This window comes from Dermacentor albipictus, unplaced genomic scaffold (genome assembly GCF_038994185.2).
Source record: "Dermacentor albipictus isolate Rhodes 1998 colony unplaced genomic scaffold, USDA_Dalb.pri_finalv2 scaffold_172, whole genome shotgun sequence".
Taxonomy (NCBI): domain Eukaryota; kingdom Metazoa; phylum Arthropoda; class Arachnida; order Ixodida; family Ixodidae; genus Dermacentor; species Dermacentor albipictus.
The window spans coordinates 68,735-87,832 of NW_027225726.1; the positions used below are offsets into that span (position 1 = coordinate 68,735).

Consider the following 19,098-nt stretch of genomic DNA (forward strand, 5'->3'; position numbering starts at 1 on the left):
GCAGAAAATGCTCAGAACAAACCTTCGTGTTACACATATTACGTTCGTAGGGCGCAAAGTTGAACGTGGCACAAAAATAAACAAAGATCGAATACTCACTCGTGCATTTTCACTGGGTTGGTAGTTCTTCCTATTCACTGCAGCTATCCACCGGTGGCGCAGCTTGTCATTTTTCTTTGCGGATGGAAATCGGTGCAGGCTGAAAACACCGCACCGGCACGATGCCCTACGTGTATTGTGCTCTTCGCAAACAGCGCTAAGCAACCTGCTCCTTTTCCGCTGGTTATTTTGGCATCCAAACACGACGCAACGATGCCCAGATGACTTCTTGTACTTTGGATCCGCGAGAACGGGCACATTTCCGCACTTTGGAGTCCTAGAGCTGGCGCTTGCCATGTCTACTGGTCGCCGGCGAACACACTTTGGCAGCCCAGAACAAAATGGCGCTGGTCGACCGGGCAATCCGGGTGCGAGAGTATGCGTTCGGTTAGTCTGGGTGCGAGGCTAGCGTATTCTGGTCTATATACGTGACACGTTAACCGGCATCCAGAAGTCGCACCTAATTTAAAGTTAATTTCACAATTCTCGTCCTTTGTTGTTACCCTCTTGGCAGCCGTACGTCCATGGGAAAAGAGAAGGCCGTCATGGCCGCATTTCGATTGGTGGAAAAACGCCCGTGCATTAGGTCATAGCCTCCTATATAAAATATAGGAGGCTATGATTAGGTGTGTGTAGAAGAACCCCGCTGGTGGTCCAAATCAATAGATAGCCCCACACTCTACGGCGTGGCTCCTATCTTGCTTTTGGTTTTGGCAAGTTAAATCCTGGAAATCAATTTATGTTTTTTAAATCCACGGATTACGTAATAGCCAGTGACGACTAGCCGCGGGTGGTCGTCAGCCTCGAGGCGATTAAGGCGCACGTAAATGCTATACGAACTCGGCGAAATACCCGCCGTGGTTGCTCAGTGGCTATGGTGTTGGGCTACTGAGAACGAGATCGTGGGATCGATCCCGGCCTCGGCGGCCGCATTTAGGTGGGGGCGAAATGCGAAAACACAATGCGAAATACACCTAAATCTAAGTACACCCGTGTACTTAGATTTAGGTGCACGTTAAAGAAACCCAGGTGGTCAAAATTTCCGGAGTCCCCACGGGGTGCCTCATCATCACAAAGTGGTTTTGGCACGTAAAACCCCATAACTGAACTTTTCTTAACTAGGAGAAATGGTTTGTCCAATATATCTTATGATACATTAAGGACGGAAATTTGGGCGCGTTTGTACGTGTGCATCACTGCCTTAATAGCGCAAGGAAGGCGGCGACACAGGCGGGAACGACCGGAGATTGCGCTAAATTGAGACTAAAGTATATTCCCGACGACAAGAAGTGTTTCTGACCACCGACACAAAAGTGTACAAGCGAAATCAGTATCAGACCGAGTACCAAAACAAATGTAGCATAATCTATAGACTGTCTACGCTGTCTGTGCTTTTGTTGCAGGCGCATGAGCTATAGCGGTTCTTTTTTTTTCATTTTTACTTTGAAGTTACTTCTTTTTTTTTTTTCCTGAGAGCACAGTGGTGCGATAGATAAGTGTCTAACTGTTCGGTACTATCAGGGCACACGTGTCATGGTTTGTATTTCCTTAGTTCTTTCTTATTTTTTTGTGTTGGCGGTTAGAAAAGTGTGTTTGCGCCAGGAATGAAGTTCTGTCGGACGTGAGCGCTTGTCCTGTTCTCTTGTGTCGCCGTCGTCCTTGCCCTATTGAGGCGGTCACGCATATATGTCACCTGCCATCGCGCGCTTTCGCGCCTCCGTGCTCTGAAGGTTTCGAATGCCGCGACCTCGAAATCACGTCGCTCGACGTGCCACGCGACGGGTCTGCAGTCCCCGTCTCGGTGGCGGTAGGCTGACTCACCGCAGTGCTGACCGGGCCACGGGGTGCGCTAACGTGCGGACGGCGCGCCACGTGCACTTTTCGGCCATCTCTGCCGCCCTTGACGACGGCGTCCCGGCGCCAAGACTCCAGGGCTCGCAGTCTCGTGGTCGAGGCCCGGGTTCGCCGCTGCCGGCGTCGCCGTCTCTGCACCGCGGCTGCCCTCGTCGAACGCGTGCTCACAGTCGTCGATTCAGCCGTTTCGGTGTAAGGCTGCGCGGCGCCAGAGCGATAGTAAGTAGTTTGTCATCATGGTATCATCATAGCATCAACAAAAACAGATGGGTATCCTTTACTGTCGGAAGTGTCGCACAAAGCAAAACATTTCTGCACGACATACCCTGCCATATATAACGGATGAGGCGGTCACCGCTCCTTTCCTCCACATAAGCCCGGTGCTCTGCCGGAGTATTGTTTAGCCTTTGCTCTACCAGCGTAAGATTTCCAGCTTCTACTAACTCGTCATTTGTGACGCAACGTCCCCTTCCTTGTCAAAATTATCAGGCGAGTGAAGTAGCGATACCAAATGTTTACTGACCTCTGTGTTCCCTGTTTGCATTGCCTTCGCCAAGATATAAAAAGGCAATTCACAACAATCAAAAATTGAGGCGGCGTTGGGTGATCGTTGGATCCGCACGACTACCACACAAGAAGTTCTCCAACTTTATTGGCTTAGTCTAGATGTCAACAGGTAATTAAAACCCCCCTCCTTCCAAGTATTCTAACAGAGCCAAAGTGCTGCACAATGTCACACGGAGCCCATCTGCCGTCGACTGGCTCAAGCCGCAAAGTCCCTTTGCAATGGAAAGCATATTTAGCGCCAGCGAACAGGGACAGAAGGGAGACGAAACCACAATGCGCTGACTTCAACAACTTGATTTTCAGGAAACACCCACCCATTTAACCCATGCACAGTTAAATAGGCGGGTGTTTCCTGACAATCAAGTTGAAGTTAGCGCATCGTGGTGTCGTTTCCCTTCTGTCCTAGTTCGCTGGCGCTAAATGTGCTTTCCAAGTCACGCCCAACAAATGGCAATCGTTTTGCATGTGACTCCCAACGAGACAGAAACTCGAGGACTGCCTTCAGAGCCCTTCAAAGCAAGCACACGGCAAGCACGCTACAACTGGCCGCAACACCACAGAACGCAACACACGGAGAACGCGCACCTTGGAACGCGTCCGTACAGACCGTGCAACCGCAGCGCCGCCGCATACATCCGGGACATGTCTACGCTCCCGGCTTCCAATCGGTGCGTGGCGCGCTGGGCCGTCTGAACACACTGCCCCTATCTAGTACTACACTGTAGTGTAGGTGTACAAGATGAGCTGCGGGATTCATTGCCTGTTTTTATTTATATACATTTATTGTTGTGTGGCTTGCGTGACTGAGTACGCGTGTGAGATCTTATCAGAAGTAACTGCTTGGAACCCTTCCTGCCTAGCTGGCGCACCTATATCGCACTGGGATTAGACGGCCTTTTTTTGTTTTTTTTTAGCAGGCGCACCTCGTAACCTTGGCCTCTAGAACTCTAAGAATGCGGACAACCACCGTATATATATATATATATATATATATATATATATATATATATATATATATATATATATATATATATATACGGAGTTGTGTACACGTGTTTCCCTTTAACGCTTCACTGCAGTCTTTCTTTTTTTTTTTTGGTGAGGGGGGTGGTTGTCGCAACACTCGAATATGTCGCTTCTTGGCCTCTCACCATCGCAAGTAATTATGCACGGACGCACGCGTTTATTCAACTGTCTAATATGTGCGTTCCAATTTTGCATTCTCTCGGGCAGACGGTATCTTTTTGTTGCTAACGCTTTGAATGTGCAAACATCGCTCGTTATAAGGCGCCAGATTGCAAGGGCACATGACACGGTGATTTAGCTTATTTCTGCCGTCGCAAACAGGCACTGATTTAAGTAGCCAGCATATTTATAGGGGTGAAATGTATTGCGCTGTAAAGCTGGTCAAACATTTACCTCACTGCTAATGTCTCCTGGTTCGCTGCTTGCTTCTGCCCCGAAAGAGGATACCGGCGTCGACGCGGGCGCATGGTAGCGATCCCATCCCTTGGTCGACAGTTTCGTTGGGGCGAAGGCCATTGTCCCTGTCTTCGTTCTCGCCTTGGTAGCAGCGCCAACCAGGGTGGCTGGCGCGTCCAAAGCTCGGGCTGCCTTCAGCTCCGAGGCAGCCCCAGGTGTGGTCGTCACGCTGGCTTGAACGGAAAGCCAATGGTCCACCTGGATTGCGCAAAAAATGAACGAATAAATGAACAACTTCTCTCCTATCGTTCACGAAGTTCATTGTGAACGTTTCTGTTTCTTCTGATGAATGCATAGTTTGAGAGTGTCAACAATTTCATACACTAATGCATATGCCAGATGACCAGGAAATACAATTTCTATCCCGCGAAATACGGCGCATTATTTACTTGTTCCCGCAGTGGATAATGATATTCGCAAGGCTAACACGCAAATTTTTCCGGGTTCAGTCTTTCCACTCCTTAAAATTTGTTTTAATGCGCGCTTGATGCAAATTTAAAGCAGATAGTGTTCGCCAAAGGTTGTGAGAAGGTGATCCCTAGAAAATTGAGATAAACCTGAGGAGGTCGCCGAGTGGCTGTGGCGTTTTGCTGCTATATAATTGCGGAGCTCACGGGAAATGCTGCGGCGGCCGCATTTCGATGCAGGCGACGTACAGCAACGCTAGCGTACTTGGATTTTGGTGCATGGTGAAGAACCGCGGCTGGGCTTTGAAATTAATCTGGCTGCTCCACTACGGCGTCTCGAAAAGCCCCGATGTTGGTTTCCGACATTAAACCCATCCAATGAACAAGACCGCGTCTGAGTAATTCGCTCAGCAAGGCTATATGTAACAACTGTTGCACACCTTCACTTTAAATAAAATAAGGGCAACACGATGATTAGTCAATAGGTATAATTCCTTACAAAACACTGCAATTTTGTCTTTGTACTTTAGAGTTTTAAAGCACGCCGTCTGCACGGGCACCGATGGGATTTCACTGGTTTAATTTACGATTATTTAACTTGTAGAAATAACGTCGGCCGTTGCGAATCCTGTGTTGGGGTTCAGATTTTCAGTTTCTGAGTCGTTTTGTTTCAATGCTGTAAAACAATTTACAGCCTTAACATTATAAATGGTGTAAATTATTTTACAGTGAAGGGCGCATGCATCATGCGTGCCAGATGACGCCAGAGTGAGAGCACAGCCGTTCTGAGCGCGCTCTTTCCATAAAGTTTCCTACAATTATACTAGGGGGAACTCCGGAGCTTAGTACGTGGATTTGTCCTAATCTTCGTGCGTGTGGGTTGATTCATGTGGTGTTATGTGTAACACTATATCTTTGCAAGTTTTTAAGCACTTAGTTTTCTAAACACAGCAAGGCAATTAGTCTCGGAACACTCGCGCATTCATCGCCACTTGTGGCATTCACAACGCCAACATGTTGTTTGGAATGGTCAACTCGCGATGTAACGAGGCCTTTTGAATGCATAAGGACGAAGTTTATGCAAATCCACGCGCTTCCCATGATTCCCATGCGGCGCGGCTTAACCGCCATATTTCCAACATGTCGCAGACACTATCGCCCTAGTTCTCTCCAGTAATTTCTGTAGGGAACTATGGCTCTTTCAATTCGGCAGCTTGCACTGCCTCCGAGTTTGTGCTTCAGCACAAGCATTCGCCACTATGACCCGGGCGGCTATTCCTGGACGCTGAGTTTAGGAACAATAGCGGCCCAGGAACGCGCACCGTCCTTAAAGAGATGTCCTATACTTCCGCGTGCTGTGCAATCTGCCTTCCCGTCACTGGACTTCACGTACTTCTATATTTTCTATATTTCTTCTACATTTCTAGCGCTCTGTCCTATCCAAAAAATTTTTTCGTTAGCCTTGTTAGCGCTGGTAACCATGTCACAGCGAATGCATCACCACCAACTAGCCCAACTTCCCTCGCTAGTAATTCTATTTTGCGATCCGCGAAATGCACATTGCCGGGGCAAGACCGTTACGGAAGCCTCGAGAGGGTCGACGACGGTGCTATGCGAATTCGCGGCACAACGTCCTGACCGTCATGAAGAGCCTGACACTACAGCTGAGCATGCAGAATCGTCAGATGGGAAGCATTTCAGAAGCAAGCTTGAACAGGTGGCATACAGTTCTGAAGAAAGTTTAGCTGTGCCAGAACGTCCGCCGAGTCAAGAAAGTTCCGCAAATGAAATATTCCACCCCAAAGACCCTGCTTCCCCTATTTTGTAAATCTTGCTGTTGTATAATTGACTCGCAAATATTCTGCCAACTATAAATTGCACGTGTTCAGATTTCACTTCGTACTTCGCTTTCTCCCGCACGTCTACTCGAAGGTGGACGCTTTATAGAAACTGCTCTTGAATATTTCCCACTTCCGCACCATTGACGAGTAGATATGCAGCTGGTTCACGCGTCACTGGAATTTCTAATTCTATGTGGTCTATACCATCGCCATGGAGCGTGGTCGGCCATTCTTGTTTACGTGCTGCCTTAAGGCACTCTTGGATTTATGCGAAACCAGACGACTGTTTGCCGTTCGGCCAGCAACGGGCTGCTGCAGCTTCCTTATACCAGTTCACGACGGCGCACGTGGCAGAGACCCGTCATTTCCCGAGGCGCCCGACGTTTGTGCGCAGGCGCGAGCAAGAGCGGGTGCGAGAGAGAAAATCTGGGTGCTTTTCGTTCCTTTAATATCTGACTTTGCCTAGGAACTACCCGCCGTGGTTGCTCAGTGGCTATGGCGTTGGGCTGCTGGGCACAAGGTCGCAGGATCGAATCCCGGCCATGGCGGCCGCATTTCGATGGGGGTGAAATGCGAAAACATGCGTGTACATAGATTTAGGTGCACGTTAAGGAACCCCAGGTGGCCGAAATTTCTGGAGTCCTCCACTCCCGCGAGCCTCATAATCAGAAAGTCGTTTTGGCACGTGAAACCACATAATTTAATTTTTTTGCCTCCCTACTGCTTCTCCAGGAAAATCAGTGATGTGATTTCGAAGGAAGAGCGTCCCAAGGCGCGAAAAAGGCAATGGCGGTGACCTCCACCACTGGAAAAGCTGGCGCCACCGTCGGCGTGACGTGGCATGAGGGATCACGGGGACGCAGGATTTTTTTTTTCCTGTGCTTTGGCGGACTATCGAACTTTTCCTGGAAATTCTACATACAAGCGACCGACGGAACCTACAAGAAACATGGGGATACCGGATTTCTGGCGGTAGGCCCCTTTTTCGACTTTTACGGACATTTGAAATTCGAAGGCGGCCAGCTGAGCGCTAGGCCTAACCGAGTTCCCCGCGCGAAGGGGCCGAGCCGAAGCCTAGGCGAGGCCGTGCGGCGCTCGTAAGCTAACAGGACCTGGAAATGGAGACCGTGGACAATGCTGCTCCCCCGGACGAGCTCTCAAGCGGGGGAACGTGGTTTATTCGGAGAAAAGGCCGTTTCACGCCCGAGCAAAGTGGCACATCCGCCGTGCGCGAGCCGACGGGGAGCGGTACGAGGCCTAACCCCCGGCTGGGGAAGAAGCTGGCTGCAAGATCAGTCGAGAAGCAGCACGCGGAGGTTCCGGAAGGTGCTGAGAAAATTATTATTCGCCCGAAAGGAGGCATCAGTCGCATCCTGGAGGAAGTTGGAAGATTGCGCATGCACGTCTACCTGGCCCAGGCAGCCGGGGTCGACCCGGAGGCTGCAGACGAAGACGTAGCATCACCAAACCTGACGCAGCAGTCGATCATGATAGCTACGCTAGATGCGGCACGGGCAAGCAAGTACGCTGCGATCACGGCCCTTCGCATCGGTGGATCGATGGTCGAGACGAAGGCGTATATTGCCATGCCGGAAAGCGGAGGGAAAGGAGTGATCCACGACGTCCCGCTGGATGCAACTCACGAGGAAATCCTCGATGCACTTAGAAGAAATAAGAAAAACCCATCGATCATTGGAGTCAGAAGACTTGGGGCGAAATCCAAATCTGTATTGATCCTGTTTGAAGACTGGAAAGTGCCGATGCAAGTTTACCTCCGATGCTTCCCCACACCCTGCTACCTATACAAGAAAAAATATGAAATATGCGTCACCTGCGGAATACTTGGACATCGGGCGGATGTTTGCCCGAACCCCAACGACGTCAGATGTCGGGGGTGCGGAGCCGAAAACCCCGAACCAGATCACAGCTGCGAGCCTCGATGCCTGCTATTCAAGAAAGCCCACCTCCTAGGCGACAACAAGTGCGGGGAGATATATCGCATGCCGCACATCATCAAGAAAAAATTATGGGAGAAGAAGATAGAACAAGAGAAGCTCCAGGTGCAATCCCGAACTCAAGGCAAGCCCCAGGACACCACCTCGGCACCTAGAGAGGAGCACCGAGGCAGAGCAAGGGATGCTACCAGAGACCACGCGGGGCAGCAGTCGAGAGCGAGATCTAGCTCGACACCCGGAAGAAGGTCCAATTCGTGGTCCGGAGGAGGCCGCCAGCAGACTTCAGCCAAGTGGCCTGCTGACCAGGGCCGGGGACCCGGCTTGCCGCCCAGGGACCCCAAGGACCCGTGGGGAAAAAAGAAAAAAGAAGAAAATACCCACTTGGTAAGCTTTGGTAGCAAGGGCTCCCAGGCTGAGAAAGATGAGGTTAGCTTACTTAAGAAAGAAATAGAGGAGCAGAAGAAAGCAAACATGAGGTTAGAACGATTGCTGAGGGAAACCCAAAATCAGCTGAGCGCGCTAAAAACAGAGAGGGTACCTGCAGAGGCTCCCAAAAATGCAACACCCACATCACTCCTCCTGCTCCTGTGCCAGCTGCATCTGGTCAGGAGGAAGAGGATATGAATGTGGATTTTACGAGACAACCCCCTTCCAAACGTAAGGCGGGGGAGACCGACCCGCTGGCGAGCTGGCAAAAGAAAATTGAAACGTGGCTGATGAAAATGGACAAGGAGAACGAAACCATGAAAGCAGGACAGCTACAGAATGGAGGAGCAATTGCGCTATTACAGGCGCAAGTGAACCAACAATCTTGCAAAATAGACGCCCTAAGCACTTCGATGGATACCTTAGGCACGACAATAGCTAGGCTGTGCGAGAAATTCGGAGCCATAGAAGCTATTCTTAATAGAAATGGATAAAAATTCGGTTAAGAAAAATGCCTCCACATTCTGGCAGTGGAATTGTAGGGGGTACCAGAGGAAAAGAGCGTTGCTGCAACAATACCTCGAGCTGCAACAGGAAGCACCCGTAGCCATAGTCGTGCAGGAAACGGGAAAGACCCCTGTTAGATTATCGGGTTACCAAAGCGTTGACAGCGGCAAGGGGGATAAATGCCGAGTCGCCACCTTCGTAAAGCGAAACATTGCAACCATTGTCCATGATGTCTCCCCCAGCGAGGCAGAGGCTGTTCTCGTCGAGATTATCACAGGGAAGAAAAATAGAGGTAGCATATTCCTGCTGAATGTGTACAGCACACCCAAGCAAAAGAAAATTAGATTCATTACTTTATTCCGCAAAGCACTCAGAGCCGCAGATGGGAGACCTCTCATCATTATGGGAGACTTCAACGCGGCTCACGAGGAATGGGGATATACATACAGGGACCCCAAAGGTAGACGAATATGGGAAGATATACAAACGCTAGGGCTTACTCTACATACTGACCCATGCGTCCCTACGCGCACAGGCAACAGCATAACCAGGGACACAGCACCCGACCTCACGATAAGCCATATGGCGGGAACAGTAACATGGAAAAGCACAGGACAAAATCTAGGCAGCGACCACTTTATTATTTCGCTCACGCTAGGAAAAGGCGTCAAAACACGCCTCATCAAACAACCGAAATTAACGGAGTGGGATAAATTCAGAGAGATAAGAAAGGAGGCCTCACTGCCGGACGATATCTACAATATCGACGAGTGGACACACCTCCTTAAAACGCATATAGAGGAAGCGACTACAACTATAGAGGATGACGACGCACCCCCAGCACTAGACAGCAAACTGCTGAACATGTGGAGCAGAAAGAGTAATCTGGAAAAAAGACTCAAGGCACAAAGATGGAACAGGAATATCCGGCGCGAACTAGCCAGACTCAACAAAGAAATAGAAACATATGCGATTAAGCTCAACGAGCAAAATTGGTACAGCAAGTGCGATGAGATGGAAACCAATATGAGTCTCTCCAAAACATGGAGCCTTCTCAGACATCTAATCGACCCTAGTAAATCAAAAATGCAAGCTAGTACAAACCAGTTGAGAGCGAGGCATGGCTTCGTTGGCACAGATGACGAGCTCATTAGCGAGCTCCAAGAGACATATCTTGGAAAAGCAGAGAGCGACGTGTTTAGGGACTACGACGGACCTCCCAATCCAGATCTCGATGCTCCCATCACCACGACAGAGGTTAGAGCAGAGATTAATAACCTCAGAAAGAGATCGGCCCCCGGTCCGGACGGGATAACAAACACCGCTCTTAGGGATCTAGACGATGAGTCCGTCATTGCATTAACCAAATTTATGAACCAGGTGTGGGAGAAAGGAGAACTCCCAAAAAACATGGAAACAGGTGGACGTAGTCTTTATTCCCAAGCCAGGCAAAGTACCCGGCTTGAACAGCATGCGACCAATCTCCCTCACCTCGTGTGTAGGGAAATTGATGGAGCATGTTGTTCAAACGAGACTGACCAGGTACATGGAGGAGAATGATCTCTGGCCGCATGAAATGGTTGGATTCAGGCCAGGGCTCAGTAAACAAGACGTCATGCTCAGACTTAAGCATGATATCTTAGACCGATACGACTCAACTGACACCAGGGCGATCCTAGGTCTCGACCTCACCAAGGCATTTGACAACGTTAGCCATAAGGCTATCTTGGTAGGCCTAGAAGAGGTAGGTGTGGGACACAGGGTATATACATACGTCAAAGACTTTCTATCACAGAGGGAGGCGAATATAAAATTTCTGGATGTAAAATCCCCTCCCATCACACTTGGGAGCAAGGGAACCCCGCAAGGGTCAGTGCTCTCGCCCTTCCTATTCAACATAGCGATGAGGGGTCTCCCAGCGGAACTCAATAAGATTAAATCGATTAAATTTAGCATGTACGCGGATGATATCAACATCTGGGTTAACAGTGGGAGTGACGCAGCCATCGAACTTAAACTACAGATAGCGGCGAATATGGTGGAAGAGTACGCGGCCAGCAAAGGCTTGGCGTGCTCGCCACAGAAATCGGAGCTGTTAATCATTGAGCCAAAACATCAAAGGAGACACGCTGGAAGCAGCAGACCCATCACTGTTTTCGTAAACGGAAATGAGGTTCCCAAGGTGGAGGAAATAAGAATTCTGGGCATGTATATCCAGAGAAATGGATCCAACCTCACGACTATCAAAAAGCTAGAAGGATACGCGGCGCAGGTAACGGGGATCTTTAGGAGAATTTCACTCAAAGGCAGGGGCCTCAAAGAGAACAGCCTCCTCAGACTCATGCAAGCCTTCATTACCAGCCGTATAGCGTATGCCACACCGTATCTTTTGTTTAGACGAGAAGAAAAGGATAAAATAGATGCGATCATTAGGAAGAGCGTTAAGAGAGCCCTAGGGCTCCCAGACTCGACCTCAACAGACCTCATCCTCAAAATGGGGGTACACAACACGCTAGTTGAACTCACTGAGGCAGTACGAGTGTCTCAGTTGGAAAGATTAGGCCAGTCTAAAACAGGGAGAAAAATCATGGAATGGGTAGGAATTCAATGTGACAGGGGTGCCCCGACTGACAAGAAAGACATTCCGTTGGACGTGCGTAAGCGCTTCCGAATCGCGCCCCTACCTAAAAATATGCATCCTATCTACAACAAAGAAAGGAGAGCTCACAGGGCTAAGGCTCTAGTAAATAAACTTAAAGACACACCGGCGCATAACGTAGCGTACGTGGACGCCGCTTGCGGCAGAGACGGGGCTGCGGTATCGACGGTGGTTGATGGCGACGGGTGCGTTAAAATAGCGTGCTCCACGTGCACGAGGGACGCCTGTACAGCCGAGGAGGTTGCAGTAGCGCTCGCTTGTGCGGGAACAAAAGCGGGAGTAATATTATGCGATAACAAATTAGCTATCCGAAATTTTAACAAAGGGAGAATCTCGGAAGAAGCCCTCCACATTCTACTCAAAAACCCTCCCAGGAGGGACATAACTTTTATTTGGGTACCAGCCCATGAAGAAGTCCCAGGCAACGAAGCCGCTCATGAGCTCGCCCGAGCACTCTACCACCGGGCAACTCTAGAGCAGCCAGTTCCAGGGATAAAAGATAGCCTGATCACGTACAGGGAAATTGTCGATCACTACAAAGCCGAAAAAAGAATCTTTCCGCCTCCGCATCGGTCTCTCTCTCTGGAGGACGCTCGCATTTGGCGACGCCTCCAGGGAAACAATTACACATCACCACATTGGATCTACTTAACACAGACGAGGGACTATAACGACGCCCTCTGCAAAATTTGTAAGCAAAAAGGTACGCTAGACCATATAATATGGGAGTGTGCTGGCTCCCCAGGGGCCAAGGAAAACATTGTCAGTAGAGAAGCCTGGGAGGCCTTGCTCCAGAGCGAGGCTGAAGACGACCAGCGTCGAGCGATCCGCCTGGCCGTTGAGGCCGTGAAGACTCACCGTCCTCAACGCGCGGGGACTGCTTCGTCCTCCTCCCCTACCTACGTGTAGGTTGAGAGGCGGGCACCCCAGCTCGGTGGAACAATAAAGTTTTCATTCATTCATTCATTCACGGGGACACAGCGGCAGCGTCGGCTGCTTTGGAAGCGCCGAAGCGAGCTGAAAACGCAAGTTTGAAGTCCCACCTGCGCCGCAGTTCTGATTAAGTGGTGAGGCTTTACCGCATTGGGTGTCTGCTTGACAACATTTGAAAGTGCTATAATAGGTAGTGGCTGCCTTTGGAGGCGTGCAGCATGGTAGGCTACTGCACTGTGCCGCAGTGCCGGACGTACGCAACGGAGCCCGGTGTCAGCCCCTTATTCACACGTAGCCGCAGGGCGAGGAGCTGCGTGAAGCTTGGCTGGCGAAACTTAGAACCGGCAGACAGCCATCGGCTACAACTCGGGTATGCAGCAAGCACAGGCGCGAGGAAGATTTCTGCTACGGCACTGGGACTGCGCGATGTTCGCCGAGTAGCAGAAAACGCGCACCGAGGAGCTCGCCCGCACCCGCTGCCCGGCTAATGTCGTGGCGGTTTGGTCTATGAACTTGTTGATGCTAGATACAGGCAAGTTCACTGGAACGGAAAGGGAGTGGTAAGACGCACATTTAGGAAAAGCATAACATATGGTCATGTTTGTATTATGAATTAATGCACTGGATTACGAAAAAGAAGCAGAGGGAAATCGAACGCTGAGAAGACCGATAAGCATACATTGCGACGCAATTTGAGAAATAATATTGAAATGTCCAACAGTCTAGAAGACAAAAAAAGATTGAGTTATCACGACGGCACATCACAGTCGCCGTAGGCGTCGAAGTTTCTATAACGAAATTATCTTTTAACAATTCTGATAGCGTACACGCAACAATGGTTGCTAGTGTACTGTTAAATGCTCATATGCGGTGGCCTAAAGCTCACGGCACGGTGCCAAAACGCGCTCACAGCGAAAACAAAACATTGTGCGCGGACATGCATGCAGACGCGCACTCGGTCGCTGCGAACCCGTGCGATCGCTGCATTGAGGCGTCATTCTGTTATGACCCATTTGGTTACACAGACAGCCCACTATAAGAACATATTTCACATAGTTTACTCTCAGCGTTTGCCTACTTTTCACGCAAGAAGCCGGTTTGGGAGTCTCCATCGCGGTGACCTCGCGCAGTGGCATTCACTGTAAGTATTCGGTAAAGAGATAGCGTCTGTAAACCATTCTGGACTTTCAATTTGCCGAACCTTATTATATCGACAGTCAAAAACTTCCCTCGTTTGGAGAGTAGTTTGGAATGTTCAGGAGGGCTGCCGCGTGGTGTTGTTATTGAGCGGCGTAGGCGAAGACTATAGAGAGTGCGCCGCGTGATCCCTCATACTACGCAAGGGAGGCGCTTCCGACAGATGGCGACTCCGTAACTCCTCGCCTCCAATAATCCGGCAAGACTTACTCAGCACGAGTGCAGCAGGCGCGAAGCCAGTGTCCTACCGCAAACAAACTCCACTCCCACTCCGTAATGCCGGCACGCCTAGGGACAAACGCACACAAAGTGAGCAAAGAAACTTCTCCGTAGTGCCTAGACAAAGTCAGGTATTCAAGAAGCAAAACCCTTTACAATTCTTCTCTCACGCCGGCTCTTACTTGCGCATGCGCACAAACCTCCGGCGCCTCCGGAAGTTGGACGCCCCGCTGTTCTTACCAGCAATTATACAAGACGCGACCCTCCTCACCACTATGTTATATAAATAACAACGGTTCGCCAATTCTCAGCTCTTTGCTTTAACAATTCGTAGTTTCCTTGGGTGGTCGTTTTGAAGGCTGGATAAAAGTATTGACACGTGTACTTGCCTATCTTTATCAGGCGACCACGTTTCACCGCCTAAAACAGCGCAGGACGCGCCTGCATGTATCGGAAGTTCCTGGAATGTTATCGATGGTTCCATCCGCTGTCTGTGACCGAACGTTGTGTGATCTGATTGCATGTGCGCCTGACGCGAATAATGTACAACTTTGTGGAACGCACGAGGGGCCCAGCGATTGCTCGGGAACGTTGGACTGATGCATAAAAGCCGACGCGCTTGACCTGCTGATGCAGATTTTGACGATCGCCGACTGTGTTCGCCGTTGTCGCCATTCTTTAAGTGTAGCCTGTTTTGTGTGGACAGGTTCGCCCAATAAAAGTTAGTTTCGTCTTTCACAGTGTTGCTACTGTGTTCATATGGTCACTCCACGTGACATCTGGTGGAGGTGCTTTTCGTTCATGTACCGGACGCCCCCGACAAGCAGTGATCCAAGCTCGGACCGCAAAGAGAGTACCGACGTAGTCCCGGACCATCGAGCAAGCCGCCGTCTTCAACAGCTGGCCCCGGAGCACGGACGTCTACCTGAAAAGACCAAGAAGATTATGGCCAAGGCAACCCCAATGGCAGCCCCAGCGTTCCCCATCGTGCTGCAGCAGCCCAGAGAGCCTCCGACGTTCCGCGGTTCAACATTCGAGGACCCGGAAACCTGGCTTGAGACGTATGAGAGGGTCGCTGCATTTAACAGCTGGAACAGTGACGACAAACTGCGACATGTCTTCTTCGCATTGGAAGACTCTGCCAGGACGTGGTTCGAGAACCGAGAAGCCGCCTTAACGACCTGGGACCTTTTTCCGAAGCGTCTTCCTGCAGACATTCACAAGCGTCGTACGCCGAGAACGAACCCAAGCACTACTAGAAACACGAGTGCAGCTTGCTTAAGGGACCACCATGATTTTTACAGAAGAAATGAGCCGCCTATTCCGCCACGCCGACCCGGAAATGTCCGAGGAAAGTCCGCCTACTGATGCGTGGTGTAAAGGAGGAACTTTTCGCCGGAATGGTACGGAGCCCACGGAAGACCGTCGACGAGTTTCTTTGCGAGGCCACCAGCATCAAGAAGACACTAGAAATGCGGAGCCGGCAATTCAACCGCCGCACTAACTAGACAAACTACACCGGAGTTCAGTCACTGGCCACCGACGACCTGCGCGAGACTATACGAGCGGTCGTGCGGGAGGAGCTACAAAAGCAGTTCCCTTCATCACAGCCTCAAGTGGCTTCAATTACAGATGGCGGCGGTCAGGAGATCCAACAACTCGGAGTAGCCCCTCTAGTGCGGATTGTATTCGTTCACGCTACAAAACAACCTGCTTGTGAAGAAAACTTCTCGCCAGCCGGCGCCACCTTCTTGTTGTTCCGTCAGCGCTGCGTCCAGAAGTACTCTACGCCCTACATGACAATCCAACCGCTGGGCACCTCGGATTCTCCCGGACGCTGTCGAGGATACAGGAAAGGTATTACTGGCCGCGTCTGACCGCCGACGTCGCCCGTTACGCCAAGACGTGCCGAGACTGTTAGCGACGCAAGACACCACCGACAAGGCCAGCAGGATTACTAAAGCCAATCGAACCTCCTTGCCGACCATTTCAGCAGATCGGGATGGATTTGTTGGGACCGTTTCCGACGTCAACATCCGGAAATAAGTGGATCGTCGTGGCGACGGACTATCTCACCCGCTTCGCTGAAACTAAAGCGCTACCAAAAGGAAGCGCAGCCGAAGTGGCGAAATTTTTTGTTGAGAACATGCTGCTGCGACATGGTGCCCCAGAAGTCCTCATCGCATACAGAGGAGCGGCCTTTACAGCAGAGCTCACCCAAGCCATTCTGCAATACAATCAGACAAGGCACAAGAGGACAACTGCCTACCACCCACACTGCAAACGAATGGTCTCACGGAGCGCCTGAACAAAACCCTCGCCGACATGCTAGCAATGTAAGTCGATGTTGAACACAATTCCTGGGATGCCGTTTTGCCGTACGCACAACACTTCGCTTACAACACGGCGGTCCAATAAACAACACAGATCACGCCGTTTAAGATGGTTTACGGAAGAAACCCGACGACGGCGCTCGACGCCATGCTGCCGCATGTCACTGACGAAGAGAATCTTGACGTCGCTGCCTATCTCCAGCGCGCCGAAGAAGCCCGACAGCTCGCCCGCCTACGGATCAAGAACCAGCAGCGTACCGACAGCCGGCACTAAAACTTTCGACGACGCTTCGCCGAATACCAGCCCGGCGACTGTGTTTGGGTTTGGACCCTGATAAGCTGACGAGGAATCAGTGAGAAACTATTGCGACACTATTTCGGACCCTACAAGGTCATCCGACGTATTGGCGCACTGGGAGGTCATGCCAGACGGCATTTCGCATTCACAGCGGCGCCGCGCACGATCTGAAGTGGTCCTCATAGTGCGTCTTCAACCCTTTTACGCACACTGACAAAGTTCCATATTTTGTTGTTACTTTGCTACGGGTATTTTTTTTAGTACTTTCGTTTGTTTGCAGCGTCGGGTCGATGCTTTTTAAGAGGGGGGTATTGACACGTGTACTCGCCTATCTTTATCAGGCGACCACGTTTCACCGCCTAACAAATGTTATCGCACAGCGCAGGACGCGCCTGCATGTAACGGAAGTTTCTGGAATGTTATCGATGGTGCCATCCGCTGTCTGTGACTGAACGCTGTGTAGTCTGATTGCATGTGTGCGCGACGCGAATAATGTAGAACTTTGTGGAAGGCACGCGAGTCCCAGCGATTCCTCTGGAACATTCGACGACTGATGTTGTCAGATTTGGCAGTTGTTGCTGTAGGAAGGAGCTTGACTCTTCGTCGGGACTTAGGAGAGCAGGATTTATTTACAATATTTACATCTTAGACAAGACATACATCGACAGCCTAGCGTGACTCCCATATGGAGCCCGCAAAACTAACATACAGCAAACAGCTTACGAGCACACAGCTCACGAGTACATTTCGAGCATGAGAACGAGCACTCAGCTCACGACGACGAGCACGCACCAGCAGCCGACAATCGCTGCTTATAAGCTCTCTGCTTGACATCACAGTTCGACGTCATTGAAGATGACCCGCCCTTTTAGAGGAGGATGAGGGCTGTCGACTTGGAGGAGTATGAGGGCTAACATACACGTGCCGCACACACACACTGGTGTAAAGGTCCGAAGCCGACGTCAGAGGGGCTTCGTAGAACTCTGCGCCGTCCCGGGTGGCGCGCAGCACATTGTCTGGTGTCTCGAAAAGCTCATGGGGAGGTTTCGCCAATTACCTCTCGAGAACTCCCCTGAGCTGACCCCACGCCACGTGGCTGCCGGTTATCCGCAGTTCTCTGAAGTGCGCCCCGTCCCGGTTGGATTGGAACACGTGCAGCGGGCTGAAATACCTGGTACGTCGCCACCCCGTCCGGCCATTCCTAACAACCTATAAAAGCCGACGCGTTTGACCCGCTAGTCAGATTTTGACGATCGCCGACTGCGTTCGCCGTTGTCGCCGTTGTTTAGGTGTGCCCTGTTTTGTGGACACAGGTTCGCCCAATAAAAGTTAGTTTCGTCTTTCACAGTATTGCTACGGTGTTCTTCATACGTCACTCCACGTGACAATATTTTAGGCATTTCTGAATACTAGCGATAAATTGTTGTTCCGGTGGGTCTTAGTACAACCTATAGTGGACCGCGTTATGCACAATTCGTTACGCCTGAATCATGCGTAAGCGTGGTCTTACCAGCTCCGTGGAATACGGGCCGTTCACAGCGACTGCGCGTGCGCAGCCATCAGAGTGGCAGGTGCGCAAGAAAATAATGAGTTGCATGTAGCGCAAACGTGAGACGAAGGCGCGCTGAAGTTCCGCAAAGCGGGTTGTTGGCAGAGGCGAGAATCTACGTTTCACTCGTCCCGTCACCTAAAGGCTTACTGCGTTTAAGAGGCGGCCCCTCTATACGGCCCGAGTGTTTGAACGCGCGTGCAAGTAGGAACAAATTTGAAAGGAGAAGTACAGGACGAGAGCTGGAAGACTGAGGGTACGATGGTGATACCTCAGCTAAGGCTACACTGCCTCCGTCGCTCACCGGGCGCTGCGCTATGCTCCCCTAAAGGGTAGCAAAATTAAGCGTCTTTCTCCTACTTACAAATCGCTACCGTCACTCACCGCGGTGGCCACGATGCAGGCGACGATGAACAGCCCGAGCATCGCCACCAACACATTGTCGCGGTGCGCCCGCCACCACGACTTGAATCCCTGGCTGCGGCGGCCTCCACTCGGCCTTTTCGCACTGCGACCCGTGCGGCAGTTGGCTCCTAGCGATGTCGCCGAGCTTTCGTACGCGCTGGAACTGCGGGCGAAATCAGAGCTCAGCTTCTGCTATAATCTGGAATGCCCCAGCTTTTGCAAGAGAGAGATGCCTCGTACAGAGCGTTCTTTTATTGGTATTAACAGTGTCACTTGATGATGCCTCGATCATTTTGCAGTCACGCTTTAGCGTGTTGAATGGCTACGCCTACCGGCAACGCTGAAGTGCTTAAGCACATTTTATGAT

At 50.8% G+C, this 19,098-nt stretch overlaps 1 protein-coding gene across 1 annotated transcript in view; it reads right to left on the reverse strand.

Annotated features, from left to right (window-relative positions):
* The window catches only part of LOC135897592 (uncharacterized), a gene marked incomplete at its 3' end in the record, with an annotated part of 86,407 nt that extends 67,512 nt beyond the window's left edge, over nt 1-18,895 (reverse strand). Inside the window, exons 1-3 of the mRNA XM_070530523.1 lie at nt 18,711-18,895; nt 3,940-4,200; nt 1,921-2,151 (exon numbers count right to left, since the gene is read on the reverse strand). Coding sequence (XP_070386624.1) covers nt 1,921-2,151; nt 3,940-4,200; nt 18,711-18,752 — 534 coding nt within the window. The remainder of the gene's footprint in view (nt 1-1,920; nt 2,152-3,939; nt 4,201-18,710) is intronic.
* Between the last annotated feature and the right edge of the window lie 203 nt (nt 18,896-19,098).